Raw genomic sequence first — 16,414 nt, 5'->3', positions numbered from 1 at the left:
TTATATTATATAAAAAAAAATTCAAAATTCATGGGGATATACATGTTACAGTTTGGAAAGCAAATAGTGCCATATAGTACAGGAAAAAATTACACTATATACATATACAATTTTATTAGAAAATAATCATTTCTGCCGTCTCCTTTTCCGACGTCCAGTTTGTAAAACGTATTCCTCGTAGAACAAACATCCTTCTTTCGAACAATGTTTCACTGGATTTAAATTGTCAGAATGGGACTCACGCACATTCGTTTCCGCTAATTCTCCCTGATACACAGCCCTTTTGGGTGTTTCATGGATGAAATTCCTATGTCTGAAGGTCCTAACGGGCCTTTCTTGATGACACATTCTGGCGATTTTTTCGTTTGATTTCACAGGATCGAATATTCCCTGAACTATGCCGTCTAAAACATCCGATATTTTAAAGGATTTCTCCAGTCTCCTATCCAGCTCAATCATTTCTTCCACGGGCGTCAATGGTGGTACGTGTGATTTTTCATTTTTCTTCGGCGGATTATCAGCGCCTATTCTTTTCAGAATTTGGTTGTGCATGTTAACAATCAATACCCTTCTTCGAAGATTTTTATTCATGGAACTCTGAGGTTCTCTCAACTTTTTCGAAATAGCCATGATGCACTTTTTAACTTCGAATTTGTTGATATTATCCATCCTGGAGACCTGGAAAAAATGTGTTCAATTTTTGTTGTTGCTTCGATCACTAGATTATTCTTAAATGAGCAACATATGTGACTGTGCTTTTAGTATTATAAGCTGTTGTGAATCTGTGTTCTGATTTTGAGTAAAGATAATAATATGGTTCCAGAACTGAAGACAAACTAGGGAATTAAAATAATGAATTAAGGGTATAATGATTGAGAAACATTTTTGCTGCATTTATATCGTTTTCATATGATAAAGTGTTTAAGATTTTACTTTTCCTTATTTTTCCTTGTATTTTCTCCTCGATATAGGATAGATTTTTTGTTTTCGTAATAGTCTGATTTGAATTCAGTTATGAACAATGTTTGTGTCGGTTTGTCTAGAACTTCTAAAGTTCTAACAAGAACAAACAAAACAAGATAATTAAGATCAAGGACAATTTTCAAAATATAAAATTCCAAAGTTTTGGAAATGAACAAATCAAACAAGAAAACTAGGATAAGGGACAATTTTCGAGATATTTCTGGAACTTATGGTCACTTTAATATCAAAAAGATAAGTTGAATTCTGCATCTACTTCTAGAAATAAACAAACGCAATAAAAAATTAATTTTAAGGGCAATTTCTGAAATCTTTATCTGTAATAATTGGTTAGGTACTTTCGGAGAAAAAAAATTAGTCAAATACTAAAACTACTATCTGAATACCTACTATTATGAACTAAATTCAACTCACCATTTTCAGATACACACAACACAACACGCAACTTCAAATTTGACTGGTCAATCTCAATGGGACTAGCACTTTACTGTTCAAAGTATCGGTATAAAATGAGAAAGATACCCCTAATATTTTTTCTACCTGCCAGCTTTTCCGAGTTACCCCTTCTCTTCTATGATTGTCGGGTTAGTAAAGGAATCACTTGTCAGATACGCTCGCGTATCTTAACGTAATTATATCTCGTCAATATTCCCATTTATTACATTATGATACTTTTGTATTCTTGTTAAATTATTATTTTGCTTATAGGGAGTCATGAGCCAAGATTTTATGAAAAATGCACTGTCTCCTTATAAATGTCTGTCTGCTGGAAAATATATTGGTCCGTTAGATTCCATATCTCGAAAGAATTGAGAAGTGAAAAAAAAAATACTGAAAAAGATTAAAAATATTATTGCTCAATTTTGATCATTTTATCTTTTCATATACCCTTAAATCATGAGCTGACCCAGGGAAACCCACAAACATATATATATATCAGTATATGTGATGCTGAACAAACTGCTCTCACTTTTATTGAATACTGCATATATCTATCAACATAGCTATCATGTTGACTAGTAGGGACTTTTATATTTATATTTGATCCATCAATGGCACCAATCACTCCTGTGAAAAATGTAGGGTCAAGTGGTGTAAGAACGACACTGGCGAAACTTTGGGTAAAAACGGTACAATAGTGCCAATCGTAATAAAATACATTTAATCGAATTAAAAATATCTTATAAATGACGTTTAATATTCCCATTATATTTTCCCATATTGTAAAGTTGTAAAAAAAATGAAACCACTATTTCAAACATTGCACCACTAAACAATACAAAAGGTGACCTTGAAAATTTACGAGGGCGACTGAAAATTTTCCGTATTCTCGAATTATATCGCGTTGTATTAGTGCGAGCGCCCACCAAAGTAGCGTAGCACTGACATGGCACATACATGACGAAGGCGATGCATAATTATCAGATATGGACTGAGAATGACATATTTCACGCAACTGACACTTTACTCAGATGTGCGATATCTGAAAATTATGCATCGCCTTTGTCATGTATCTGCTATGTGAGTGCTACGCTACTTTGGTGGGCGCTCTCCCTTAAAGGCGAATTAAGTACATTGATATTTTTTGTCGCGTTCGTGCTCTAATAATCAAGGCAAAAGTTGGAAGACAATTAAAATTCGTTGCTTACAGTCTGTTCGAAGACTCAAAAGTAAAATTGTCAGCTTTTGAAATCCTTTTTGAAAAGGCATATGCAGGGTGTCCCTGATGCATATACAATAACAGCACCCATGTCAGTAACTTCGTGCAATTTCGTCATGCCGAACTGAAGTTCGTAAGGCTGTTACGGCACCTGCGCTATGCTCGATCGGCGGTACGTATGAAGTAACACCACCCGTGCTAGATAATTCCTTCACATTTGTCAGTAAGGCACCTGCGCTTATTCGTTTCACGAATCCTGAACTGAAAAGTAACGTTAGCCACGCCGAAAAAAAAGCAGAAATTATCATCTGTGTGGCTGATAGGTGTACATATAAGAAGCAGAATGGAAGGAATAAGGAGATTGCCTTCTATCCAAAGAAAGTTATGAGTTGCGATGTGATAAGGCTGAAATTAGAAAAAAAAATTGATGTTGAGGTAGGGCTATCATAAACATGCTTCTGATTATTTGACATAATTTCTTATACCTATCAGTACATCTGTGGCAGTTTTCCAGAAAAATTTTTCTGGGTATTTTTTTTGAACAAGCTCGAGTCAAATTAAATTCATTACTGCAGTGTTATCGATAACACTAAATTTTAAGCGTGCTCAGCAGCGTTCTATTCCATAGTTCTGCTCAAAGGAGTTGGATTCACATTATACTGGATCTTTAAAAATTTGTACTTCAATGGAATTATTTGCGAAGTAATGTAACCATTCAGGATTCTATATTTGGATAAAACGCATTTTTCATTATCATCTTTGCTTTGAAACTTATTGGGTAGCTCTAACGTGTATTTTGCTGCATTTTAATCTGAATTTGTAATACTAAAAATTATGAAACTTTAAAATGAACGGAAAATGATGTCCGATTTGGATAAAAGTTTGTTTCATTTTGAATAGATCAGGGATTTTCTTCAAATGTAGGTTTGGATGAGAGATTTACAGAATATAACGAATGAAACTTGGACCATAAAACGAACAACAGAATCGTCAGGAAAGAAACAAGATAGAAATATTTTCAAGAGAGTGTATAGATGCGATAGAAAGACTAGATGTAGGAATTTTTTTTTTTTTGGCAATGTATGCTTCCATAGTATGTTTCTGTATATTATTGGTGAATGTGAATAAAAACACACTGTAATTATTTTATAATTCTTTGGCGATCGATTTCGGCTATGATTAAGCCATCATCAGGCCAGCTGAAATTACATTCTTCACAATTTAAATGATGCTATTTTTTATGTGAACGGTGGTCATTGTAAAAGAACGAGAGTGTGCAATCTTACCGTCGTTGGAGGTAAATTGGTAAAAATATACGATGAGTCAAGATCAAGGATGAAGTATGTGACTTCAAAAAATAATTTTTCTCTATTCAGTTCTTTGCAATATATCCCAAACGTCGAAGTTCCTGTCGTGTTCAATATACAAAATGTATGCTTTATATAAGCACGGAATTTTCTTGAGATTATTTATTTTTTTTATTTTTTTTTTCGATATTCCGTGAAATTGAATAAATTTAGATATTCATTGACTCATTCGCTTTTTCAACAAGTCTCAAAGATTTGTGTGTCAACTTCGAATTATGATCATGTCATTAATCATTTCATGTGAGTGATTATTTATATTTTCAATAAGATTGTACAATGATTACAATGAAATTACTTTTATTTCATACTTTTCTTTTATTTAAAAACTAAAATATATGTACACTAACTCTAGATATATACAATTATTTACAAAGATTTTCATTAATATAGACATTTCATTTAGGTTGATGAAAACTATTGATTCCTCTTCCTTTTCGCTCCGCGGTGCAAATGTAAATTTACGTGAACAGCGAGGGGTGATATGGTTTTTTCAAAATCACAATGTCTGTAATATATTTTCACCCTGCTGTTCTCACAGAATTTTGCGATCTCCTTGTTCGATGATTCCTTACTTTTATTACCCTGAACGGTATCTTCCAAAATGTTTTTCATGTGTCTCGCATTTCTCAATTTTTCTGTTAGAATCGCCGATTTTTCATCAAAGTTTACAGATTTACTACTCCCATAGAAAGTTATATCTTCTAATCGTTTCTGCACATCCTCATTCTTCTTGATTAGATTTTCTATCACCACTACTTTTTGCAGGTCTTCTTCCTGGAAGTACTCGAGTTTTTCCACGGTAGAGAGTGCTATCTTCGTTGGCAATATAAATGTTTCCCAGCAAGCCATTTTTGAGATTTTCCAAAACTGAAACAAACAAAGTAAAAATATTATTCTCCCATCATTCATATATCTCAAAGACTGTGGAAAATTATGCAAATGAACGTTTGAAATGCTAACGGAAAGAGATGTAAAGAAATTTATTTTTCTGTATTCTTAGGATAATCGAAGATGAAATGAATTATTAGAATTCAACTTACATAATTCGTTTCCACAGAACACACAACAAACAAGTTCAATTTCAATAAAAATATCTCTAACTTCACTGTTCGACCTGTACGAATGGAATGAAATATGTACCTGAAATTTTTCTTTTAGTACCTATACCTCTCATTTGGCAGATTCTTTCTGCGCAATCTCCCACTGACAAATCTTTCCCAAAATTATAATGACAAATTGTTCCCAGAATTAAAATCACACATATACTTACTAATTAGTGTTTACTTTTTATTCATATTATTTCTTGCTTTTGAAAGATCGGTTGGGTGGATGAAACTAATTTAGATGGTTGAAAATTATTAATAGATTAAAATAAATATTTCTGAGGTATATTAATTTGAATAAAATTGTAATAAAACTAGACCTGTTTATCGGCAACATACAATTCTCAACTGCTGCACAAAACTTTTTCACAGATATTGTCGTTAAAAAAAAATTTTGCTTGCTGAAAGAAAAGAGATAATCTTAAATAATATAACATTACGATGCGTGACAGTTGAACTAGAGATACTAGATTTACAAAAATCATGATTCAGCTAAGAAATCTAACGAAAAAGCAAGGTGTTAAATTTGCAAAAATGACTCTTATATGTTTTTATATGTCTATAATGAAATTCAATCAATTTCACTATGAGGAGGTTTGTTGTTCATTATTCGCATTACGCGACCCCAAATCAAAATAGAATGAAATAAATTTCACTTAATCTGTTAGTTTTCTGGTTTCTGAGAAAACATATGAAAATTACTTTTCAGTAGTCATCATTAGTTGCGTATGTATCCTAGGCATGGACTGCTCAAAATAAATATATGGAGGAACCACACTTTTTTTGACATGAAATCACCCCTAAAATTTTCTAACAGCTGCTCATTTATACTCTGTATTTTATTATTTCAGCGTTGAACGCTGTCGCAAGGAAGGAGAGCAGTGCTTTAAAAACTGAGTTCGCTCAGCGGCTGAATTTCAAAGTATAAAGTGTCAAAAGTATATATGAGCCAGTATGACGATATATCTTTTTTAAAGTCTTCAACAAATGTGTTATTATTGAAGGAAGAAATTGAGAAATTACTGAACGCCGCTTGCAAGTTTTTCAACAACCCCGATCTATATTTCAATACCAAGAAGACCCAAGTAATTCGTTTTCATAACTATAAACAGCCGTCTGTTGGGTTACGACTGGATTTCGGTGATACACTCCTGTCCAAATGTACGGTCAAGTTTCTTGGAGTTGAATTTGATGAAAACGTCAACTGGGTGTCGCACTGTGGGGGCCTGGCTTCGAAGTTGCGCTCTTTCTATTACATGTTCGGGAACTTGAAGGCGGTACTAGATGTTGGCCAGCTTGTGAGTATCTATTATGCACAAGTAGAATCTCGTATTAGATATGGAATCTGCTTGTGGGGCATCTCAACCAGAGCAAAAGATGTATTTGTTGCACAGAAGGCAATTTTGGGGTGCATTTTTAACATCCCTAGGAGAGGAACCTGCAGACTGGCTTTCAGGTCCGGCATTGTTTTGACGCTTGCCAGTCTATATATCTTTGAAGTTGCATGTTATATTTATTGCAACTCAGGCTCTTTCAAACGTAATGAGAGATTCATAACATGAATACTCGACGAAAAGGATTAATTCATACCCAGGTTGCAAAATACAAGGTTGCTCAAAATGCTCCTAACTATATGGGACCGCGTATTTTCAATCATTTATCTGAGAATATTAGGTCAAGTTTAACGCTTAAGATGTTTAAGAGACATCTTAAAGCATTTTTGTTACAAAAATGTTTTTATACTGTTCAGGATTTTTTTGACTGTCCTGTACCTACAGTAATATAATTTTTTATATTCTGTACTTATATTTCAATTTTAAGAGTTTTTGACGTTCCTGACACAATGTAATTATTGTCTTGTGGGAAATAAAGATTTTGATTTTGATTTTTTTTTTTGATATGTACATTTAATATAGCCCATACAAATATTTTTGAGAGATCAGTCAACATCTTCAGTATTCGTATTTAAATTCATTTCATTCAACTGGGTATTCATGTTGATTATACCTTAATTTATTGAACAAAAAGTGCCTAACCACCTTGAGGGATACATCATTCCCTTAATGATGCTGATAACGCATTTGAATAACCTACGGTATTCACTAATACTTTTATTACTTTCAGCAGGTACGCTGGTAACATGAAAGAACAATATTGGGTCCTTTGAAACTAATCACTAATCGGAATCATACATCCAAATAATGAAAAACTTTCTCTCAGTTCAAATGCGCCATTTCCATTTGCAATAGGTCTGTATCATCGTTTTCTTGAACCGTTTTCTCCAAAATTTCTTCCATATAAAGTGCCTTTTTCATTGTTTATTTTAGAAATACCTAACTTCTTCCAAACGCTCCTGGACAATCTCATTATTTCGAAGTAAATTGCCCACAGGCACCAAAATTTGCAATTGTCCTTTATTCAACTGCTTCAGTTAAAAAAGCGCTATCTTTGTCGGTAATATAAAATTGTCCTAAGTAGTCATCGTTGAGATTCTCACATTCTGAAAAGCCAAAACACAGAAATTAATTATTGATTCAATCCTCCTTATTACTTGGAACCGGATCCGGAATATTTTCATATTAAGAAAAAGTAAAAGGTCTTGAAAACACTTCGAAATTTTCATAAAACCTTATAGTTTTAGATTACACAGATGACATGTTTCGGCTTTTTACAAACATTATCAAACATTAAACCTCTGAAAAGTTGTACAAACCCATAAAAGCCATTCAACAACTAAATCTCAGAATCAAGATAGAAAATATACCCATAAATTAAATGATGAGGTTATATGGATATAAATAAATAAAACCTTCGATTTTGGGTTCCAAAAGTATTATGACGAACGTTCATCGAGTCAAAAACATTTTCGGATCGAATAAATTAAATAACGCAATGTTAAATAACTGTTTACAACTATTTTCATGATGATTTCGAAGTGAAAAATCGAAGACAACAATCTTTTTATAAATGTATCATCTTTCTCTAATAATTTTATTATAGGTGTACTTCTGATATAATCCGGCTACGCTACAATATTCACAAAATAATGAATCCTAAAAAGTTTAAAATATTCTGATCTCATCCATGCATTTTCAAGTCCCCAACTTAAAAAACCATTTCAAATTGTGCATGGTAACAACTAACAATTTATCAACATTCCTTCGATTCACCGATTGGGAAATAAATAAATAAAAACAACAAATATATCAATCAATATATCATCAATAAATAAATAAATAAATAAATAATAACTTTATTTCAAGGAATCTTCGTACAAAGATCAAATGAAATCGACGTCACAAAAATACATTTACAAACGCTTTGCAGCTACAAAGTATTCGCTCAGAGAATATGGCTCAATATCAACAAGACAGTTTTTCAGTCTTTTTTTGAAAATATTCATGTTATTTAAAATTCTTATATTATTTGGAAGTGCATTGAATAATTTTATGCACATGTACGAAGGATGTTTTTCCGTTATGGATAATCTGTGAATGGGATAGTGTAGGTTTTCTGATTTTGTGTTATAATCATGCTGAGTAGTATATACCTCAAACTTTTCTCTGTGCTTGAAAAAAAATATCAAACAATCAAATATATATAAGGCATACAGAGTTAAAATTCTATTATTCTTGAAAACTCCTCTACAAGACTCTCTAAAGGATAAATGACACAAGATTCTTAAAATTTTTTTTTGAACTTTGAAAATTACATCTACCGCTGAACTACTTCCCCAGAAAATTATACCATACCTCATAATTGACTCAGCGTTCGCGAAATAGACTATCCTCAATTCTTTCTCACTTATATACTTTGACAATGTTCTTATGCCAAAACTGATTTTACTTAGTTTAATAGATAAGTATTCAATGTGATCGTACCATTTCAAAAATCTATCAACATATAGACCCAGAAACTTTACAGAATCTTTCACTGGTACACTTCTATTTCCGAGCTGCAAGATGTCATTCAGATCTCGGCGCGATTTATCAGTACTGAAAATTAATGCTGCAGTTTTGTCCTCATTTATTATAAGTTTATTGGAGTAGAGCCAATTTTTGATTATTGTGAAAGTTTCATCAGCTTTATCACCGAGAATTGAAAAATTCTGACCTTCTAATAATATGTTTGTATCATCTACAAAACAAGTAATAATAATTAAGAGGCATTTGATTGATTGATATACACAGATCATTTACATACAGAATGAATAATATCGGGCCTAGTACACTACCCTGAGGTACTCCTGTTTCAATCTTTTTGAACTCTGATTCAGACAACACATCTTCGACTCTTACAACAACTTTCTGATGGCGACCTCCGAGGTAGGACTCAAACCACCCTTTTACCTCATTACGAACGCCCATTTTTTCAAGTTTTTTGAGTAGATAACCATGATTGAGGCAATCGTATGCTCTTGTTTGATCAATAAATAGACCTAAACCGAGTCCATCTCTTTCCAGTATTTTTATTATTTCATGAGTGAATTGAAAAATGGCTGTGATCGGAGACCTACCCCCAAGGTAACCATGTTGTGAGTCACTAAATATTTTATTTCTCATGCAAAATTCTACAAGCCTTGAAGACATCGCTTTTTCAAATATTCGTGAAAAACTAGGGAGAAGGCTTATAGGCCTATAGTTTTCAAGTGCATTTTTATTTCCTCTTTTGTAAATAGGTTTTATTAATGAATATTTCAGCTGATTAGGGAATATTCCAAATTTGAAAGAATTATTGACAATATATGAAATCACAGTACTCAGTTCATCGCTACATGATTTGATTAGTGATAGAGGTATCTCATCATATCCACTGCAATGTTTATTTTTGAAACTTTTAATTATTTGAACAATTTCTTCGGGTGAAACTTGTGAGAGGGTGAATGTTTCCTTTATATCTGGAGAATAATCAACAAAGGGAAGATCAATAATTTCTTTAGACAACTTCTGAATGAGTGATTCAAAAAACGTGGAAAAACTGTTTGACACCTCGGATGGTGACCCTTCAACATAACATTCATTGTTAAGAGTTTTCCCTGTTATATCATTTACTATAGACCACATCATTTTTGATTTGTTATCTGAACCTTGAATTTTTTTTTCATAGTATGAAGCTTTTGATTTCAATAGAAGAGACTCATAGTTTTTCTTCTCAATTTTATAAAGATCGTCATATACTTTGTGGTGAGTTCTCAGTAACAAAAGATTATCTAATTTATTTTTACATTCTATAATTTCCTGAGTCACAAACATCTTTGTGGAATCCTCTTTTTTAACATGAACCAGTTTTTTTGGGAATTTCTCAAAAAAAATCAATAAAAATATCTCAACAAAGCTTTCCCATTGAGAATTCACGTCATAATCTGGTGCTTCAAATACAGACGCCCAGTCCTGCTCCCTCAGATCACTCCTGAAAGCCTCGATAGCCTCAGAAGTGAAAAATCTTCTGAATATTGGTTTGTTGGTGTTTATTTTATGGAATTTAAAAGAAATTTTTTGACCAAAGTGATCTGATATTACAGTTCTGAGCACCTGAGATTCACATTCAGAGCTATGAAAAGTGGTAAAAATATTATCTAAGCAACTACTACTGTTAGGTGTTATTCTGGTTGCTTCATGAATTGTTGGAGATAGTTCAAATGAACTCATCAGGGATAGAAATTCAATTTTTTCACCAACATTCGTTGACTGCAAAAGGTTAATGTTGAAATCACCAGATACGATAATATCTGGGCCCACGCCAATGGAAGTAAGCACCATTTCCAACCTCTCAAAAAAAACAGCTACATCACCACCACTGGGTCTGTAGACCGATAGAACTATCAACTTGGCTTCATTGATACAGCACTCCACAGCCGCACACTCAAACTGGCCAATGACCGAGAAAACACTCAAGTCTTTTCTTTCTTTGCACTTCACTGATTTTCTTGTGTAGATTGCTGCTCCTCCATGTTTTCCACTTTCGCGACAAACAGAGGAAATCAATATAAAGTCGTCAAAAGAACTGTTCAGTTCCTCTTTGGCCTTCCAGTGCTCAGTAATGCACAGTATTTGGCAATCTTTATGGTATAAGAGGAGATTTTGTAAAGAATTCAAGGCATTCCCCAATGATTGAACGTTCTGATGGATAATGCTGTACCAATTCTTGGAGTTATCAATCTTATTTTTCTCCGTTATAAAAAATCTGACGAACTTCGATTTTTTTCATATGCCCGGAAATTGAATCTTTTGATTCCCACATTTTCCGGCCAAAATTCAGTGTTATATAGTTCATCCTTATGTTTGAAAGGAACTTTAACCAAAAAACTTTTCTGATCATTATGCTTCCTGGCCAAGGCTAACTCCTTCACTTCCACAGTTATATCACTGAAATTCTCTTTGGATTGAATGTAGTTTTTCACTTGCTCTTCGGTTACATGAGGTTTAACTCTGTTTATAAAGAACCAAGCCTTTTTTTCTTGACCTTTAAATCCATTCTCATCCCCTTCTGTTTTACCTGTTCCAAGTCTCGTTTTTGTATTTTTTTGTCTTTTTCTTCCTGCAGTTTTCCATTCTGAAGACGTTTGTGTAACTGGGCTAGTTGTTATGTTGCACGTTTGTTCGCTTGAGTTTCCACGAAGATTCCTTTTGCTTCGGTTTAGGTTATTCTCGGAACTTGTTTGTTTATGTTGTGTTACGAGTACTGGGCTCTCTTGACAATCTTTATCATGATCCTCAGTTGCAGATTGCCTAACGTTGACATTGGCTTTTCCGTTTATACTGATGGGATTGAAATTCATATTGTTTTCAACATGTTGTTTATCACTTTTTTTGTCCAATTTCATCTTCAATTCTCGAATAATCACCTCTTTATCATCGAGGGTTTTTTCTAATGTTGATATTTTGAACTTATATAAACTAGCACTTTCTTCTAATTGATATATTATTTTCAGTAATAAATCAACATTTGTAGATTCAGCAGATAGAGAATTCGGGGTTGTTATTTCCGCAGCCAAATTTCTGTTCTTTTCCGGTTCGTTCTGTTGGGAAAAGACAATTAGGTCTTGTTCACAGCACTCCTTTGCCCTATTTCCACAACTCGGATGGTATATCTTCATACAGGCAAGGCACTGTAAAGCACTTTTCGACACAGTGTTTCTACAGTAACCGCACTTTGATTTTTCGCTTAACGGAGCGCTACCGACACGACCACTCTCGTTGGACGACATATTGTGATGATCTAATATCATCAATATATTCAGGTGAATTATTTTTTTGAATGGATAAATTAACGGTTGTTTTTAGAGAAATTGCCTGCAGGTATTTTGGTTCAATCCAAATAAAATGAGTGGGAAAAAAGATATCAGTCGATGTCTTCATTATTCGTTTTCAATTTCCTTTCATTCAACTGGGTATTCATGTTAATTATGCCTGAAATTTATTGAACAACAGGTACCTAACCACCTTCAGGGATGCATTATTCTCTTAATGGTGCTGATAACGCATTCGAATAACTTCTGGTATTCACCAATACTTTTATTACTTCAGCAGGTACTCTGGTGATATGAAGGAACAATATTGGGTCCTTTGAAGCTAATCACTAATCGGAATCATAAATCCAAATAATGAGAAACTTTCTGTCAGTTCCAAAGGAATTCCTGAATTTCGTTACTGCTCACTAAAACTATTATGAATAGTTTCCATGAATTTCCATTTTCAGTTCTTATCATACAGTGCCATTATATTTTTTCAGAAGTAGGATAATTGAATATGACTCATTTGGAGAATAATGCGTAAAGGTCAACATCTTTTTGATACTTCATCGAAAAAATCAATTGAATGTTTAGCTTCTATTTTTTTGTATAATCGAAATAAAAGCAATCCCTAAAATTAAGATAATGTATATTGAAACAAGAGCATTCAGTTTCTTTGCCCTTAGTTCTGAAGAATATGTTTTTCTTTTCGAAATAGCTATTCGATCGAAAACAAAAATATAAAATTTATTCTCCCTCACTTACCTGCATGAGCATGTATTCTTGGATACATTCACATGGATTCTTGAATCAATTCTATTATAGTGTGTACTTCAATGACTAATCTTTGGAATCCCGAATATATATGACGAATGAAATCACAATTTATGCATGCATGCTTTTTGATGCATTTATAAATTTTTTTCATGAGCTATAGCATTGAATTTTTTCCTTTTTGCGAAAATTTAAATATCTTAAAAATGATTTGCAATGGACAGAACAATGCTTTCAATTTATATTTGAAATGATGTTGCCTAATGACTCAGGATATATCCATAAGATTTCAATAAATTACATTTTGTTTGCTAGAGAAGGTACGTATTAGACAATTCAAATAAATCGATGAATATCAAAAATGAAGCTTTAACTTCAATTTATTGTTATCTTAATAATTTCAATCTTGTGATACCTATATATTTTTTGGAAATTTGTGGGAAAAAGAAATATTCATTTGTTAGAAAGAATTTATTTATGATACAGAACAATTCATGTATAATCAATTCAGATACAGTATTTACATATTTACAATTCAAATATCACGAAAAAATTTTCATTTGTCAAATTACTTTTTCTTATATACATATTTGTGTATAAAATAGTTGGAGTGTACGTCCTTTGAATCTGCTTGATTAACTACCACTAGTTTTTCAGTGCTTTTTCTTTTCTTCTGAGATTTGGAGTAATATTTAAAAAGTAAGTATAATTCGAAGCTCTACTCTACTGTTACAAGTATTTATGAAAAAAATTATCTATCAATCAAATTACTTCAATATGGCTGTAAATGGTGTTCATTTATATTATATAAAAAAAAATTCAAAATTCATGGGGATATACATGTTACAGTTTGGAAAGCAAATAGTGCCATATAGTACAGGAAAAAATTACACTATATACATATACAATTTTATTAGAAAATAATAATAATAATAATAATAATATGTTTATTAATTCCAAGAAATTACACCAAATAAGATATAAAAATGGAATAAGTCAAAAAACATATTGAACAGGAATCAAACAGACAAAATATTAACATACCTATCTCCTACAGTACGAAATGAATTCAGATAAACTGTATGGCTCTGATTTCAAAATAAAACAATATAAAGATTTCTTAAAATCTTTATCGCAAGTGATCATTCTAATAGTTTTTGGTAGAGCATTGTACATAGATATTGCCATACATTCAACAGTTCTCTCCCTTAGTATTGTCCTATGAATAGGTACATTATAAGGAAACATTCTTCTGGTGTTATTGACATTTTTGTAATCCTCAAAATAATGAATTCGTTTTCTAAAAAAAAGTAAGAGCCTATATACATATAATCCATAGACAGTGAGTATATTATTTTTTTCAAAATTTCCTCTACATGATTCTCTATAACTCAAACGTAACATAGTACGCAATGCCCTTTTTTGAACAACGAAAATATTTTCCACATTTGATGAACTACCCCAAAAAATTATTCCATATGAAAGTATGGAATGAAAATTTGCAAAATAGACAAGTTTGAGCACATCGAAATTCACTTGACCTCTTAACATAAATAATGTGTAACATGCAGAGCTTAATCTGGTCTTAAGTTGTTCTGTATGAGGTCCCCACTTTAACTGACTGTCAAGAACTATACCCAAAAATTTCACATTATCTTCAACCACAACACAGCTATCAAGAATATCCACAGTTTCAGGAAAATCTAATTTGGAATTATCACTATGAAAAATCATACATTTAGTCTTCTCAATGTTTAGGACAAGATTTTAATTACATAACCAAGTTTTTACCGAGTTAACCACAATATTGCAAACATCAACAGCATATGGAATGGATCATTTCTGCCGTCTCCTTTTCCGACGTCCAGTTTGTAAAACGTAATCCTCGTAGAACAAACATCCTTCTTTCGAACAATGTTTCACTGGATTTAAATTGTCAGAATGGGACTCACGCACATTCGTTTCCGCTAATTCTCCCTGATACACAGCCCTTTTGGGTGTTTCATGGATGAAATTCCTATGTCTGAAGGTCCTAACGGGCCTTTCTTGATGACACATTCTGGCGATTTTTTCGTTTGATTTCACAGGATCGAATATTCCCTGAACTATGCCGTCTAAAACATCCGATATTTTAAAGGATTTCTCCAGTCTCCTATCCAGCTCAATCATTTCTTCCACGGGCGTCAATGGTGGTACGTGTGATTTTTCATTTTTCTTCGGCGGATTATCAGCGCCTATTCTTTTCAGAATTTGGTTGTGCATGTTAACAATCAATACCCTTCTTCGAAGATTTTTATTCATGGAACTCTGAGGTTCTCTCAACTTTTTCGAAATAGCCATGATGCACTTTTTAACTTCGAATTTGTTGATATTATCCATCCTGGAGACCTAGAAAAAATGTGTTCAATTTTTGTTGTTGCTTCGATCACTAGATTATTCTTAAATGAGCAACATATGTGACTGTGCTTTTAGTATTATAAGCTGTTGTGAATCTGTGTTCTGATTTTGAGTAAAGATAATAATATGGTTCCAGAACTGAAGACAAACTAGGGAATTAAAATAATGAATTAAGGGTATAATGATTGAGAAACATTTTTGCTGCGTTTATATCGTTTTCATATGATAAAGTGTTTAAGATTTTACTTTTCCTTATTTTTCCTTGTATTTTCTCCTCGATATAGGATAGATTTTTTGTTTTCGTAATAGTCTGATTTGAATTCAGTTATGAACAATGTTTGTGTCGGTTTGTCCAGAACTTCTAAAGTTTTAACAAGAACAAACAAAACAAGATAATTAAGATCAAGGACAATTTTCAAAATATAAAATTCCAAAGTTTTGGAAATGAACAAATCAAACAAGAAAATTAGGATAAGGGACAATTTTCGAGATATTTCTGGAACTTATGGTCACTTTAATATCAAAAAGATAAGTTGAATTCTACATCTACTTCTAGAAATAAACAAACGCAATAAAAAATTAATTTTAAGGGCAATTTCTGAAATCTTTATCTGTAATAATTGGTTAGGTACTTTCGGAGAAAAAAAATTAGTCAAACACTAAAACTACTATCTGAATACCTACTATTATGAACTAAATTCAACTCACCATTTTCAGATACACACAACACAATACGCAACTTCAAATTTGACTGGTCAATCTCAATGGGACTAGCACTTTACTCTTCAAAGTATCGGTATAAAATGAGAAAGATACCCCTAATATTTTTTTTACCTGCCAGCTTTTCCGAGTTACCCCTTCTCTTCTATGATTGTCGGGTTAGTAAAGGAATCACTTGTCA

The 16,414-nt window shown here is 32.5% G+C and overlaps 1 protein-coding gene across 1 annotated transcript; it reads right to left on the bottom strand.

The window, feature by feature from the left end:
- LOC123306710 lies at positions 1–1,687 on the bottom strand. Its single transcript, XM_044888830.1, has 2 exons — positions 1,396–1,687; positions 1–678 (listed from the first exon to the last, which is right to left on the bottom strand). Exons 1-2 carry the CDS (start codon positions 1,396–1,398, stop codon positions 127–129), a joined length of 555 nt encoding a protein of 184 aa, XP_044744765.1. The 5' UTR covers positions 1,399–1,687; the 3' UTR covers positions 1–126.
- Between the last annotated feature and the right edge of the window lie 14,727 nt (positions 1,688–16,414).

Source organism: Coccinella septempunctata, chromosome 2 (assembly GCF_907165205.1).
Source record: "Coccinella septempunctata chromosome 2, icCocSept1.1, whole genome shotgun sequence".
Classification (NCBI taxonomy): domain Eukaryota; kingdom Metazoa; phylum Arthropoda; class Insecta; order Coleoptera; family Coccinellidae; genus Coccinella; species Coccinella septempunctata.
This window is presented reverse-complemented; position numbering and strand designations above follow the sequence as displayed.